This window comes from Schistocerca serialis, chromosome 6 (genome assembly GCF_023864345.2).
Source record: "Schistocerca serialis cubense isolate TAMUIC-IGC-003099 chromosome 6, iqSchSeri2.2, whole genome shotgun sequence".
Taxonomy (NCBI): Eukaryota; Metazoa; Arthropoda; class Insecta; order Orthoptera; family Acrididae; genus Schistocerca; species Schistocerca serialis.
Genome location: NC_064643.1, coordinates 487,806,968 through 487,823,543, shown reverse-complemented (window position 1 = coordinate 487,823,543; position 16,576 = coordinate 487,806,968). Strand labels below are relative to the sequence as shown.

At 43.4% G+C, this 16,576-nt stretch overlaps 1 protein-coding gene across 1 annotated transcript in view; it reads left to right on the top strand.

The window, feature by feature from the left end:
• The first annotated feature begins 329 nt into the window (after positions 1 to 329).
• Positions 330 to 16,576, top strand: part of LOC126484947 (uncharacterized) — a 93,731-nt gene continuing 77,484 nt past the window's right edge. The window contains exons 1-2 of the mRNA XM_050108548.1: positions 330 to 377; positions 11,079 to 11,496. Coding sequence (XP_049964505.1) covers positions 330 to 377; positions 11,079 to 11,496 — 466 coding nt within the window. The remainder of the gene's footprint in view (positions 378 to 11,078; positions 11,497 to 16,576) is intronic.

The window sequence follows — 16,576 nt, the reverse complement described above, 5'->3', positions numbered from 1 at the left end:
TCTCTCTCTGTTTTGAGCAATCTATTATTGTGATTGGCTCCAGATCTTTGAGTTTCTGTGAGCCTAGTAGATATCCTTCCGCTTCATAGTAAGAAGCACAAAGCTTACATACATGTCAAATGCTAGACTGCATATATTTCCTTTCCACTATAGGTCTGTGAATTACCATACGCATAAATTTCTGAGTTTAGGTACAATCTGGCATCATTCTATTGACAATTGTCAAATCTGCTGGAATCATTTGCTATATACCCCTCTTCTTTTGGGCTGAAATTGAAATATGATGAATCTGGGAGTCTGCAACTGAACAGAGGTTCTAATAGCCCACAATGAATGGAAATTTAGTGTCAGAAAAACAACAGAATTCAGGAGTTCAGGTAGAATGTGGCATCAGTTAACTGACAACTCAAATCTGTTGAAATCATTTGCTATGTACCCTTTTCTTTTGGGCTGAAACGGGAATATGATGATTCTGAGAGTCTGCAATTCAGTAGAGGTTCTAATAGCCCAAGACTGTCTGCTTAAAGTCAGTAGCACTTGGTACTCGAAAGCTCCAATGAATGGTAATTTAGTGTTAGAAACACACTGGCGCTCAGAATTTTTAAAAGATTCAAACGCTGCTCATCCAGTACAATAATGTGTGGCATTTTTCACTTTATTTTATCAATGGTGATCTCATTCTCCTCTTTAGCTCCATGAATGACTGAATTGTTATCTGTTGCACTCCATACCAGAATAAGTTCCTGTTTAGAATTCATAACAATTCGCCCTGTGTCTTCAAAGTATCCCTTAAGCGGTTTTAAAAGTATACCTGCAGTAAATCTTTTGTATTTTCCATTGTTCTGTGCAGTGGTTTGTCTAAAATTTCCTAAATCTTCAATTCTGAGCAAGAAGCAGAGACAAACGTTTTAAGAGTTGGCGCTACGCCTACATTGCGTGTACAGTCAATCTCGACCCCATTAAGTTCTTACCACATGTAATGAAACAGAAATGCTAAAGCATTACGTGTAAGGTTCGATTCTACTGTAACGCTACCATCTGTTTTCGTAAATGATCTATCAAGACTTATAAAACTCTTGCTTGAGAGGGATAAAGCGTCTTGGTGTTAGATGACAATTCTAACTTCGTCTATAGTCTTACATGTTGTTGAAGCATAATGTTTGGCTCAAATGGCTCTGAGCACCATGGGACTTAACTTCTGAGGTCACCAGTCCCCTAGAACTTAGAACTACTTAAACCTAACTAACCTAAGGACATCACACACATCCATGCCGGAGGCAGGATTCGAACCTGCGACCATAGAGGTCGCACGGTTCCATACTGCAGCGCCTAGAACCGCTCGGCCATCCCGGCTGGCGCATAATGTTTCCTGATGCAATACTCATCGTGTTCTACCAATGCAAAACATCAAATGACATCATTGTGAGGTTTCAGGCACACTAATTTAAGAAACTCATAGTTCACATGTGTTATCATCTTGCTGTTTTGAAGTGTCGTGATATGGCTTCTGTGTGGTGGTTTTAAACCTTACGCCTATCCTGTTTTCACTAACAATATGCAGCGGCTGCGAGTCCCAGCTGGTTGAAGGGAACCACTGCTTCCAGTCCAGCAAGTTAAAGGTCGTCGTCGTCGCTTCTGCCTTTGACAGGTCCCAGCTGGGCAAAGGCCATCACCACTTCTGCTCCAGCAAAGTCATCACCACTGACAGGTCTCTGTACATTCGACGTACTGCTGGTTCCATTTTAGATACAGTCTACACTGAATTGCTCTCCATGGAGGTTGAGAGGTTGATCACCTTGGTCCATAATATGCAACTACAGTTAGTTCAATGACTGAATTGTAATTGGCAGGTAAAAGGCGTTGGTAGGGGTCTCAACAAACTCATACCCTGTTTCAGCCTATAGGAAGAATCCATAAATTGTATGAATCAATCTATTGTTGAGGTAGAAATTTGTTGCAATGTCACCTTCGAAATGCAGTTTACTGACAAGAAGTCCATCCACTAATGGTCAGATCTGTAAAATTTGTTATGGCCATTCTTCAAAACCTGTCCTTTTGTGAATCCCTGTAACCATTGTACTGTACCTTTCTTGTTAAATTCCGTCACTATATTCGACGTCCGTTTCAGATTTAAGTGTGTTGACGTGTGCTTGTTACACAGGCCCTTTTCCCAACCGCTTTAAAACATCAACGTAAATAGACAATATTGTAAGCACCAGGTTGTGTCTTAACATTTTATTTTCTACAGTTTCTTTCTAGATGATGGTTATCACGAGCCTCTGTGATATTTGGAATAGTGTTGTATGTCTCCAGTCCAGTCAGTGAAATCATGGCTTAAATTGCTTAAATCAATCGGTGGGAAGTAATTCGAGCTTAATACTGAAGATCGTTCATTTTGAAACGTCCCCTTACAAAAATTGTACATGACTGTGCTTAAACTGACACACAATATTTTTAGCGCAACGCAATCTGACTTTCAGTAATCCCTACAAAAGAATCGCCCTGACTAACATTAAACTATACCTTTCACAAATCACTTACCTCACAAAAATCTTCGTTACTCAAGCTACTGCAATACAGCGAACGCCACTACTGCCAGCTAAATAAAAGATTCAAACTACTGAAGGCACTAATTACTGATAGGCATAGTTAGCAAATGAAAGATTTTGATAGAGAAAAAACAATGTATTTACCTTAATATTGTTCAAAAGTCATATTATATATATTCAGTTCATGACATCCAGTCTTACAAATTTACTGTCTCTATCCACATCATCCGCTTTCACAACTCCGCCATCTCTCTCCCCACATCCACCACCGCTGGCGGCTCACCTCCAACTGCGCAACGCTATGCGCTGTTAACATCCAGCTGCCCAATACTACAATGGCAGACAACAATGAAAACAAGCCACAGACTGCATACAGCACAGCCAGTGATTTTCGTACAGAGCGCTACGTGGCGTTACCAATAAGAAAACCTAAACAGCCTACTTACATAGCCTCCATGCTTCCCACAAAAAATTTTACAAATTGTTTTGGGCAGTGGCCAATACAGATTTGAAAATTTTTTTCATAATTACAATAACAAAGAAATCAAATGCACACACTTACTGATACAATGTTGGTCAAAAGCTAAAATTTTCTCACAGTCCATTAAGACAGTCCTGATCATTCATCACAGTAAAATTGCAGTTTTTTTCTCGAAGTCTGAGCAGTAAAAGAAAATGCACATGGAAGTAATGGATTTCCATGCAGTCTTGAAGAAGTAGTGTTGTCCTTCCAACGGAAAGACAGTACTGACTCTTGACATGTTGACAGGTAATGGTCCACGACAGAGCAAACCCACCACAGAGTCAGTCGAAGTTTTGAAGAATATTGGTAGGTAGGTTGTCACAGAGCAGACCCACTGAAGTCCTGGTAGAGATTACGGTATTCGTGGGCCACCAGAGGTGCAGACCCACTGTAGACCTTGTAGAAATAATGGTATTGATGGGCCATCAAAGATGCAGACCCACTGTAGTCCTTGTAGAAATAATGGTATTGGTGGGCCATCAAAGATGCAGCCCCACTGTAGTCCCTGTAGAGATGGCTAGCAGCCATCCGTTGCGACTGTGCAGGTGCACAATCACTATCGAAGAGTCTTGTGGAGAATATAGCAGGTCCATAAACCACCACTTGTGCACTCACAAAGTTTTTTTCTAATTGTCCTTAGAACCAGCAATGCTCCCTCATTTTTTTGGAAGTATATCACAAAATCATTACTTACTGGATCTGTAGACAGAAAATATTTATATTAGTACATCTATAAAATTTTATTTTAACCAATGCTGCAGTGCAGATAGAATTTAGATATTAAACGAAATGAGCAAATATATATAGAGTATATAGAGCAAGGCATGAAACGTCATTCACTAGGCAAATGGCGTCTCCAAAGGCAGTAAAAAATTTCTCAACTAGAAAGACAATAGATGTAAAATGTTTATCATCATTTCATTAGGCATTTTAGTAAATATCATTAATTAAGAGCTCCACAGTGTAATCATATGTTTTCAAGTTTCGCGTGTCGTATTTGCGATGCTTTCTGCAAAGAAGTGTCAATAGCGAGGATAATGGCCTCTTTCTTCTCCACCTACAGGCTTTTTCTCAAGGCGGCTGGCACACCTGGCCGCTCACAACGCATTACGTCACGGTCACTTACATTTCTTACCGAGATATTTACGACAGCAGTTTCCGCTACAGTGACAGTCTCATATAAAAATTTCACAGGTCGAAAATTTGCTTTACAAATGTGTAGAAACAAAATCCTGTAAATATAACAGTGTCCAAAAAATTTTCGCCAGCATTGTGATACATTCACGCATATACACACATTTCATAACTCTTAAAGTACGATTCTTGGTTTCCAACATCCTTTATCACATATCAGAGTCCCTAACAACTATTCATTACTCCTTACCTTATTACACATATACATATTCGTCGACACGTCAATCTTGCGGCGACACTTCAATATTTCATCATAATAAATACATAGCATAATCAAATTCCTCATATAGCATCAGCTTATTGATCATAAACATACCTCAACAGCATAATACACATTGTCGTCGTAATAATAACACCATAACACCTCAGCCAAATCTCAAAAACGTCGTAGCTTTCTGCAATAATTTCAAAATTCTCTGCTCATTTCAATAGTGTCATCTACCTCAAACGTATTTTAAAAATCATTATCCCATACCAAATACATCATTCAAAGCTCTCATAGTATCACAATGGTTCCGAAAAATATGAACTGTTCACAAAGTACAGACAAAATACAATTTCATAAGTGTGAAATTATCCAACTGTGTAATTGTGTAAACATGTGTCACTGACATAGTAAAAAAATTTTTGTTTCTCTGTTAAATAATCAGGTAGCTGTGTAATTCTGTGTTAGAGAAATATGGTACCGATGTGTAAAGTTGTATATGCAAATACCAAATTGGCTAGGGCTCCTTGTGCTTGCCAAACACATAGTACACAATGTAGGCGTGTACCCCCTGAGGATTAATGTAATTACACCCTCAGGTGTTACAGATTACAGCAATGAAATGAAATTTATCACAGAAAACTTTCTTTGTATTTCAAAAATCTTGAAAAGTAAATGGTTTAAGTACAAAATTAATCTCTCAATTGCGTGTCCTGTAGCGCTAATTGTGCGTCTTGCTGTAAGATAATTCTGTGGAAGTGTCGTAGTTATCGTCCTCTGTAAGCAAAGTTCTGCTGAAGTCAATGTACTTACCTCATCATAAACGAAAGTGAAATGCTTTGCGTATAGATATCGTAGTTATTACGTACCTTATCGTGATCAAGAAAGTACTATAATGTAACGTATTGTTGTACTACAGAAAAGGCTGTCTCATTGTAGCTATACTACAAAACTTACTACTAAAACATGTTTTACTTTCCAGAATAATACAGAAAAACTGTGCAGATATAAAACAGATACACCGAAAAAGCAACAATGTAAATTGTGTCACATATTAGTAGCGTCGTGGTATAATCGTATAGCTATCAAAGAAACCAAATGCTAAGTCATTTTTAATCTCACAGAATGTACTTCAAATAAAGAGTATCTTTTCAAGTAAACCAAAATGTTGCATTAAAATCACATTGGCAGTATATGTTCTAAGTATGTAAGCCTGATAGTCGTTACGTAATCGTGCAACTAACAACCAAGAATGTACACACACACAATAACACTGTGTCCTCTGTTCACTATAACAATGCATTTGTAATTACTTGTCTAAATAAGTTCCCTAGGTTCTTGACTGGTTAGTTGACTTTAAAACATAGTTGCATGTTAACAGTTTCTATGTCTGACAAAGGATACTAGTAACGTGAAGTGAAATGTTTTATGGCAAAGACAAAGTTAAAAAGCAGATTATCTTTCAATAAACGGTTTTACATGTGAAATGTGATGCAATCCTTTACTCTTCCTATTACGCAGAGTTTCAACTTCAAAGCAATTATCATGCGGTATACGTCGGTAAAGAATACTGGAATTTTTCTCAATGTTAGCGTCTATGTAAGTAGGCTGTTTAGGTTTCTTTATTGGTAACGCCACTTAGCGCTCTGTATGAAAATCACTGGCTGTGCTGTGTGCAGTCTGTGGCTAGTTTGCGTTGTTGTCTGCCATTGTAGTATTGGGCAGCTGGATGTTAACAGCGCATAGCGTTGCGCAGTTGGAGGTGAGCCGCCAGCAGTGGTGGATGTGGGGAGTGAGATGGCGGAGTTGTGAGAGCGGATGATCTGGACAGAGACAGTAAATTTGTAAGACTGGATGTCATGAACCGATATATATAATATGACTTTTGAACAATATTAAGGTAAATACATTGTTTTTTCTCTATCAAAATCTTTCATTTGCTAACTATGCCTATCAGTAGTTAGTGCCTTCAGTAGTTTGAATCTTTTATTTAGCTGGCAGTAGTGGCGCTCGCTGTATTGCAGTAGCTTGAGTAACGAAAATTTTTGTGATGTAAGTGATTTGTGAAAGGTATAGTTTCAAGTTAATCAGGGCGATTCTTTTGTAGGGATTACTGAAAGTCAGATTTCGTTGCGCTAAAAAAAAAATTGTGTGTCAGTTTAAGCACAGTCATGTACAATTTTTCTAAGGGGAGTTTCAATTTTAAGTCAGAGTATACAACATTGCATCTGAACTTCAGCTGACTAGTAGATACTTAATGAACCTCCTTATTTATGCTTCTTCATAAACTTTAGGAGAAACATGATGCACAGACGCCCAAGCTGGTTAGCATTAAGGTCCTGCTAGCGATGAAAATTGTAGATCACACGTCTTCTGTCAGTGAAGTATCGTTGTAACTCTTCTGGTGGCTGCAAATCTCCAAATGAATCGAAATAGTAGATGTTTTTTGAGTTTTTCTTGCCATATGCCACCCAATGGGTTCCAGATCATCCAGCGACATCGAAATTCACAATTCCGCATTCTCTGGATTTCCAGTCTTCAGCAATGTATGCCATATACACACACCACAACCGTGGAATGCTGATTTCTTCCTAGTAACCTTGAACAGATCTGTAGTTGTAACCAACTGATCTGGTTGAATAGCTAACTTTTTTTTTATTTATGAAGATACATAGTCCTTTCTTGTATGGTTTCAGGTTAGTCCTTTTCTGATGACTGCTACTTCCATCACGTGGTTATGTCTCCTTGCCTTCTGCGAGTTCAGTCCGTTCTTGACTGTTCCGGAAATAGCCGCACTGAGAGACGTGTGAGGACACGAATGAGGGAGGGGATGATTCCACCTAATGTCTTGGGTATCTGCAGAATACGTGGTGCCTTAACCAGTCGTTTATGCTTCAGGGCGCTTTTCGCTGCATACATGGTTGTCGGGATACAGTTTTTTTAAACACACCTGCCCAGTTTCTTCTTCTTCTTCAGTGAATTATGTGCGGTGTTTATAAGTTGCTTGAATTTCACACTGAAGCCTAACCTAATTTTGACATTGTGGTTTTATCAAATACAAATGCTGCATTGCGTTTCCCCATACCAATATCCTTTCTCGCACATATAGTCTTAGCTTTATTCCCTAAAATTCGATATGCAATGTCATATTCTGGGAATCTTTATGTTTTGTGTATGCATTGTTGTTCCCCTGACACTCTTCGTGAAGTGGGGTAATTCTCTTATCATTACGAGTCAAGAGCTTATGAAGCATTGTGCCCTCTTATCATTACGAGTCAAGAGCTTATGAAGCATTGTGCCAGGTCCACAGCTAATTATACCCCAAAATATGCAATTGGTCTGGAAGGTTGTCGAGCATACCACCACCTCCTACAATGTGATTCCTATCCTGCATGCTGTGATACAGTGCTGGCTGTGCTCTGTGCACCCCCTTACATAGCAAATCGTCAGCATCAATGCCGCTGTTTTGTGTTGCAGGAAAACCAAGTCATGTAACTACTATACTATTCCTTCGACGACTTATGATATACCCCATGAGAAACGCATGTGGTTCTGAGTTCTTCTGCAGTTCCTCAGTGAAAAAGCGTCGTGAAATATCAGTGCCACTGCTGTCCCTTCAGATGTAAGTTCTGTGATTTTCTCTCTACACTTTGGAACTGTGAATGTCTGACTTGACCAGTTTGGGAGGTATGACATCTCAAATGCTGTCCTGTGTTTAGAGATATGCAACAAATCGCCCACATTAAATCTCTATTTAGGTGGATCCTACGTTTTAATACGGTAATTATATTATCAATGAGTTCATTATAACAAAAATGGATTGGTCTCATTTTTATTGCGCTATTTTAGTTCGATTATACTGTGCCACAACTTGTGGAAGGATATCCATCCATTTGTATGAGCCGGCGGTCGCGAAGGCGCTACGACAGATTCCGACGCCCACGTCTTCGCGACCGCCGACGCGCGGGCGCGGACGGCGAAGAGAGCGGCCCTCGGGGGGAGGGGATTTAAATCGGCCGCCCGCCCTCAGGAGCTCAGTTCGTCAGCGCACCTGACGATGGCGACATGTCTGACTGCCGAAATATTGTGCCCGTTGGACACTATGAACCGGCAGTATACCCGTGGACAGTTCGAGCAAATTATCAATTGTTCCCACTGATTTTTCGCCCACGATATCACAATTTCGAGCACCGCCTGGAGGTGTAATTGTCGACTGGGGCACTTAGTCTGGGCTGTGGAGGAGGACACACCACTACAGACTTGTCTGTTTGGCTGCAGGGAGAAACAGTATCAGTTCAGCATATTACTGCGGTTGGGGTGCTGCCCACTATAAAAAATGCAGCACATAGCAATAATATTATAGACCTGCTGGATTGGTAGCAATCACGCCTTGCGCAGTTGGAGAGGCAGGTTGACAATCAATTTCAAAGAAGGGCGTTTGCAGTCGAACACAAGCAACAATCTACATGAGCTGCGAAATGCCTCTGGTCTCTATCTAGCTGCATCGTCATTATTTAATGAAAAGTGGTCTTTTCAAACTATCCATCATCTCAGCTTTCCCACCATCTAGTAGTACCCTATATTACAATGAGCCACATTTCGCAGTTTTCAAACCGTATCGACACAGCGAAGTTAACAAAACATAATGAATTAAATGGAATATTAAGAACAAGTTTGTCAAGCAACTGAAAGGGAAGTAGATATCAGAGATCACAATTTGATGTCAAAAGAGTTGTTTCTTTATGTGACTGTTGGATACAGCCCCAAATGATAAGGTCAGAATAAACAAGTCATAAATCTGTTTCTTACGTTACTAATTGACGTTATTTTGAGGGACACACTGAGGATGAAAATATAGGAAAAACAATAACAGATTGAGGTAATCGTATGCGATGTGCCAATGCACTAAGTGAAAACAGTGTATGCCATAGATTAGACTTTTAAGTACTATATTGCAGATGGCCGAAGTAGAGAGGATATAAAATGTAGGCTGTCAATGGCAAGGAAAGCGTTTCTGAAGAAGAGGAATTTGTTAACATCCAGTATTGATTTAAGTGTCAGGAAGTCATTTCTGAAAGTATTCGTATGGAGTGTAGCCATGTATGGAAGTGAAACATGGACGATAAATAGTTTGGACAAGAAGAGAATAGAAGCTTTCGAAATGTGGTGCTACAGAAGAATGCTGAAGATTAGATGGGTAGATCACATAACTAATGAGGAAGTATTGAATAGCATTGGGGAGAAGAGAAGTTTGTGGCACAACTTGACCAGAAGAAGGGATCGGTTGGTAGGACATGTTCTGAGGCATCAAGGGATCACCAATTTAGTATTGGAGGGCAGCGTGGAGGGTAAAAATCGTAGGGGGAGACCAAGAGATGAATACACTAAGCAGATTCAGAAGGATGTAGGTTGTAGTAGGTACTGGGAGATGAAAAAGCTTGCACAGGATAGAGTAGCATGGAAAGCTGCATCAAACCAGTCTCAGGACTGAAGACCAGAACAACAACAATTGCAGTATTAACTCCAATAAATGAGAGATGTATGAAGACCATATTGTTGAAGAACTGTGTGGTCCCAGAAAAATAGCGTGGATGAATAGTGTGTGCATGTGAACTTTTTTTATTCGTGTCAAAGTCATCATTTAAAAGGAAGGTAATAAAAAGCTTAACAGTTATAAGCATGTGTGCACGGACCATTAGAACATTTAAACATGGGCATAGCAATTAAATCACTTTCTATCACAAGTCGGAAACATCCAAGGAATAAGAGTTGGTCAGCAATAGACCTTCTTCTGTGCATAGTGACGGGAACAGACGATAGTTACGCATGTGAGACATTGTCTACTCCTCCCCACACTCACAGCTTGAGGGTCCACTAGCTTATCCCCACTTTTCGAGATTTACTTTTACACTACGCTCTGTTGAGGGACTTCCAAATATGTAAGTTCTCACTGTGACCAGAAGATAGTTCTTCCCTAGGTTTACTCCAGCCCAGAGGAACTCTCTTTCTCCACATGTCTAACCGTTCGGTTATTTTGTTCTTGTGGACGTAGCCTATTACAAAACTTATTCTAGACTAGAAGTGACGGTGCTTTTAGGAGGCCAAACAAGAGTATCTGAGGTCAGAGAATTTACGTCCATCTGACTGGGTAGCTGCCTCACGCCCGATGTTAGACGGAGCTATGCCTGCTTGTTCATGTAGCTGTTACACTTTAGTGGTCTCAAGCGTCCAGTAATTTTGCCACACGTCTCATTCATGGTGGTGTCCACCAGCCTAGCATGGCAAGAACTATACCAGACAGGCGCTGCATATTCGCCTGCAGAACAGCGCAGCACTTGTACAGAAGTCCGGATAGTGGATGACTGTACGGCCCAGTTACATCTTAGTCAGAAACTTTCATTTGGATGTTATCGCAATGTGTTTTAAAGGTTAAGACGCAGTCTAACATCACCCAAAAGTATTTTATTAAAGGTTAATAACTGGATTCCAAAACCAGTAATTCCCTGTTGTGGAATTTAAATGTTCATGAGCAGTTGTTTTGCTTTTATTCTACAAAACCGCATCCAAAGAAGTTGTTAAATGTGAGACGCTCCTTGTCTGTGCGCAGGTGAAGTTCACGTTCGACTCGCCGGCGCAGGGCAACCGCAACTACATCCCAGTGAGCGACCTGTACAGCCGCAACTTCACCGACACCAACGGCGAGTTCCAGCTGGAGCTGACAATGGGCAACCTGCGCACCGCCTTCGACGCCGAATTCCGTGTGCCGCAGTCGGTGTGGTCGTCGCTGCCGCTGCACCCGCACCGCCACCACCGGCACAGCCACAGCTCCGCCGCCTCCGGGGGCGGCTCCTCGTCCTCCTCGCACGGCCGCTCGGGACCCGCCTCCTCCGCCCCCGCTTCCACCGCCACGTCGCCCACGCCCGTCGTCACCACCGGCACCGCCCACAAGCTCGAGTCCACTTACTTCACGTTTGGCGGCTTCGACTGGAACCTCGCCCTGTACCCGCACGGTGCAAAGGAGATCGGTAAGTCGACTTTCGTGGCAGCGCTCCGTCAAATTCAGTGTCTCATATTGGCCCGTGCTCGCGCTGCCGCCTTTCCTTCTATCATTTACTTACCTTACTTAGCTTCCATTTATCGCGAATCTCTTGCCCAACGTAAAGTTCCGAGCGACTGGAAGAAAGCTCAGGTGACGCCTGTATATAAGAAGGGTAGAAGGACGGTTCCTCAAAATTACAGGCCAATATCCTTAACATCGGTTTGTTGCAGGATTCTCGAACATATTCTCCGTCCGAATATAATGAATTTCCTTGAGACAGAGAAGTTGCTGTCCGTGCATCAGCACGGCTTTAGAAAGCATCGCTCCTCCGAAACGCAACTCGCCCTTTTTTCACATGATATCTTGCGAACCATGGATGAAGGGTATGAGACGGATGCCATATTCCTTGACTTCCGGAAAGAATTTGACTCGGTGCCCCACTGCAGATTTGTAACTAAGGTACGAGCATATGGGATTGGTTCCCAAATATGCGAATGGCTCGACGACTTCTTAAGTAATAGAACCCAGTACGTTGTCCTCGATGGTGAGTGTTCATCGGAAGTGAGGGTATCATCCGGAGTGCCCCAGGGAAGTGTGGTAGGTCCGCTGTTGTTTTCTATCTACATAAATGATCTTTTGGATAGGGTGGATAACAATGTGCGGCTGTTTGCTGATGATGCTGTGGTGTACGGGAAGGTGTCGTCGTTGAGTGACTGTAGGAGGATACAAGATGACTTGGACAGTATTTGTGATTGGTGTAATGAATGGCAGCTAACTCTAAATATACACTCCTGGAAATGGAAAAAAGAACACATTGATCCGGTGTGTCAGACCCACCATACTTGCTCCGGACACTGAGAGAGGGCTGTACAAGCAATGATCACACGCACGGCACAGCGGACACACCAGGAACCGCGGTGTTGGCCGTCGAATGGCGCTAGCTGCGCAGCATTTGTGCACCGCCGCCGTCAGTGTCAGCCAGTTTGCCGTGGCATACGGAGCTCCATCGCAGTCCTTAACACTGGTAGCATGCCGCGACAGCGTGGACGTGAGCCGTATGTGCAGTTGACGGACTTTGAGCGAGGGCGTATAGTGGGCATGCGGGAGGCCGGGTGGAGGTACCGCCGAATTGCTCAACACGTGGGGCGTGAGGTCTCCACAGTACATAGATGTTGTCGCCAGTGGTCGGCGGAAGGTGCACGTGCCCGTCGACCTGGGACCGGACCGCAGCGACGCACGGATGCAAGCCAAGACCGTAGGATCCTACGCAGTGCCGTAGGGGACCGCACCGCCACTTCCCAGCAAATTAGGGACACTGTTGCTCCTGGGGTATCGGCGAGGACCATTCGCAACCGTCTCCATGAAGCTGGGCTACAGTCCCGCACACCGTTAGGCCGTCTTCCGCTCACGCCCCAACATCGTGCAGCCCGCCTCCAGTGGTGTCGCGACAGGCGTGACTGGAGGGACGAATGGAGACGTGTCGTCTTCAGCGATGAGAGTCGCTTCTGCCTTGGTGCCAATGATGGTCGTATGCGTGTTTGGCGCCGTGCAGGTGAGCGCCACAATCAGGACTGCATACGACCGAGGCACACAGGGCCAACACCCGGCATCATGGCGTGGGGAGCGATCTCCTACACTGGCCATACACCACTGGTGATCGTCGAGGGGACACTGAATAGTGCACGGTACATCCAAACCGTCATCGAACCCATCGTTCTACCATTCCTGGACCGGCAAGGGAACTTGCTGTTCCAACAGGACAATGCACGTCTGCATGTATCCCGTGCCACCCAACGTGCTCTAGAAGGTGTAAGTCAACTACCCTGGCCAGCAAGATCTCCGGATCTGTCCCCCATTGAGCATGTTTGGGACTGGATGAAGCGTCGTCTCACGCGGTCTGCACGTCCAGCACGAACGCTGGTCCAACTGAGGCGCCAGGTGGAAATGGCATGGCAAGCCGTTCCACAGGACTACATCCAGCATCTCTACGATCGTCTCCATGGGAGAATAGCAGCCTACATTGCTGCGAAAGGTGGATATACACTGTACTAGTGCCGACATTGTGCATGCTCTGTTGCCTGTGTCTATGTGCCTGTGGTTCTGTCAGTGTGATCATGTGATGTATCTGACCCCAGGAATGTGTCAATAAAGTTTCCCCTTCCTGGGACAATGAATTCACGGTGTTCTTATTTCAATTTCCAAGAGTGTAGATAAATGTAAATTAATGCAGATGAATAGGAAAAAGAATCCCGTAATATTTGAATACACCATTAGTAGTGTAGCGCTTGACACAGTCACGTCGATTAAATATTTGGGCGTAACATTGCAGAGCTATATGAAGTGGGACAAGCTCGTAATGGCAGTTGAGTGGAAGGTGGATAGTTGTCTTCGGTTCATTAGTAGAATTTTGGGAAGATGTGGTTCATCTGTAAAGGAAACCGCTTATAAAACACAAATACGACCTATTCTTGAGTACTGCCAGAGCGTTTGGGATCCTATCAGGTCGGATTGAGGGAGGATATAGAAGCACTTCAGAGGCGGGCTGCTAGATTTGTTACTCGTAGGTTCGACCATCACGCGAGTGTTACGGAAATGCTTCTGGAACTCGGGTGGGAGTCTCTGGAGGAAAGGAGGCGTTCTTTTCGTGAATCGCTACTGAGGAAATTGAGAGAACCAGCATTTGAGGCTGACTGCAGTACAATTTTACTGCCACCAACATATATAACCAAGATCACAAAGGTAAGATAAGAGAGATTAGGGCTCGTACAGAGGCATACAGGCAGTCATTTTTCTCTCGTTCTGTTTGGGATTGGAACAGGGAGAGAAGATGCTAGTTGTGGTACAAGGTACCCTCCGCCACGCACCGTATGGTGGATTGCGAAGTATGTATGTAGATGTAAATGTACTGTACAAACTTTCTGATTTCCCGTTCAGTCAGCTGGCCTCTGCTAACCAAACTATTCGAACAGCAGACAAGGAGTCTGTTATACAGATCACTAATTCCTGTAGCATAGGGATGTACAGGACGAGAAGTACACCTTGGCTACAATTAAACCTTCATACTCGAGACAGTGTAGACGGAAAACTACGCTGAGGTGACAAATGTCATGGGGTATGTCATAAATCCCTGTCGGACCTCCTCGTGTCCGGCTTAGCGCAAAACTTCTACGTTGCATGGACTCATCAAATCGGTAGGAATCCCCTCCAGAAATATTGAGCCATGGTGCCTCTATAACCGATCATACTTACGAAAGTGTTTCTCACGCGAGATGTGACATCTCGATTATGTTCCGTAAACGTTCGATGATATTCATGTCAAGCGATCTTGGTGCCCAAATGTTTGGTGCTCGAATTTTCCAAGTTGTCCTTCAAACCAGTGTCAAACAACCGTGGCCCTGTGACGTGACATTGTTGTTGGGGAACATGAGGTCCATGTATAGCTGCAAATCGTCTCCAAGTAGCTGAGCACAACCGTTTCCAGTCAATGATTGGTTCAGTTATACCAGAGGACCCAGTACATTCCATGTAAGCATAGTCCACTCTATTACGGAGCCACCACCGGTTTTGGCAGTGCCTTGTTGACAACTTGGGTCCATGGCTTCGTAGGGTCAGCGCCCACCATCAGTTTTTACCTGCTGAAATCGGGTTTCATCTGACCAGGCCACGTTTCCCAGTCGTCTACGATTCAATCGATGGTCACGATCATAGGAGATGCGCTGCAGGCGTTGTCGTGCTCTTAGCAAAGGCACTCGCATCTGTCGTCTGCTGCCAAAGCCAATCAACTCCAAATTTCGCCGCAGCAAACACCGCTATTCTCGGTTGTTAAGTAAATGTCATCGGCCACTGCATTGTTCGTGGTTAGAGGTAATGCCTGAAATCTGGTATTCTCGGCACACTTCACATTGTGGATCTTGGACTAGTGAATTCCCTAATGATTTCCGAAATGGATGTCCCATGTCTGTAGCTCCAACTACTGTTCTACTATTCCGAGTTCAGAACCTTTTAGCCGGCCGAGGTGGCCGAGCGGTTATAGGTGCTACAGTCTGGAACAGCGCGACCGCTACGGTCGCAGGTTCGAATCCTGTCTTGGGTATGGATGTGTGTGATGTCCTTAGGTTAGTTAGGTTTAAGTAGTTCTAGGGGACTGATGACCTTAGAAGTTAAGTCCCATAGTGTTCAGAGCCATTTGAACCATTCAGAATCTTTTAATTCCCATCGTGAGGTCATAATCACTGTGGAAACCTTTCCACATCAAGCACGTGACTTCAAATGACATCTCCGTCAATGCAATGTCCTTATATACCTTACGTACGCGGTGCTACCTCCTTTTGTATATGTGCTTATCGCAATTGCATGGCTTTTGCCATCTCATTGTATTTACCATATTGGTTTTCAGCTTTATAGAAATGGTGTTAAGACTGTCCGCTAGAGAATTTGCGTTGTTATTAGTGTTAGCGTTATGATTTTCCATAAGGACCTAATGCCGGTTCGGTGACCTATGGTAGAAAAGCAAGCATCGCTAAATACGAGGGTTGTCCAGAAAATAAGTTCCGATCGGTCGCGAAATGGAAACCACTGGGAAAATCCTGTAAAGCTTTGCACAGATGTGTTGGGCAGTGTCTCTAGTATGCCCGTCGACCAGGTCGCGTCGCTCGTTTCAGTTTTGAGTGAACAGTGAGCACGTAAAGATGCGTAGGGAATAGCATCTCCCGCCAAGTATGAGGGCCTGGTTAAAGATTTCGCCTGTGCCATGAAGACCACATAACACAACTATCGGGCTGTTCCCTCTTCATGCCAATTCTCGGCCACACACTGCAGTGGCAATGAAGACGCTCCTGCAGCATTTCCGATGAGAAGTGTTTGGTCACCCACAGTACAGTCCGTAATTTGCTCCCTTTGAGTTTCATCTCTACTCACAAGAACCGCTGGCTATGAAGACAAAATTTTTCCACAGACAACGAGTTGCAGACCAGTGCAGATAACTGGCCGAAAGCACAGGCGTCTGATTTCTATGACAAATATATAGGAAATTTGATACAGCACTACGACAAAACTCGAAGTTCGAG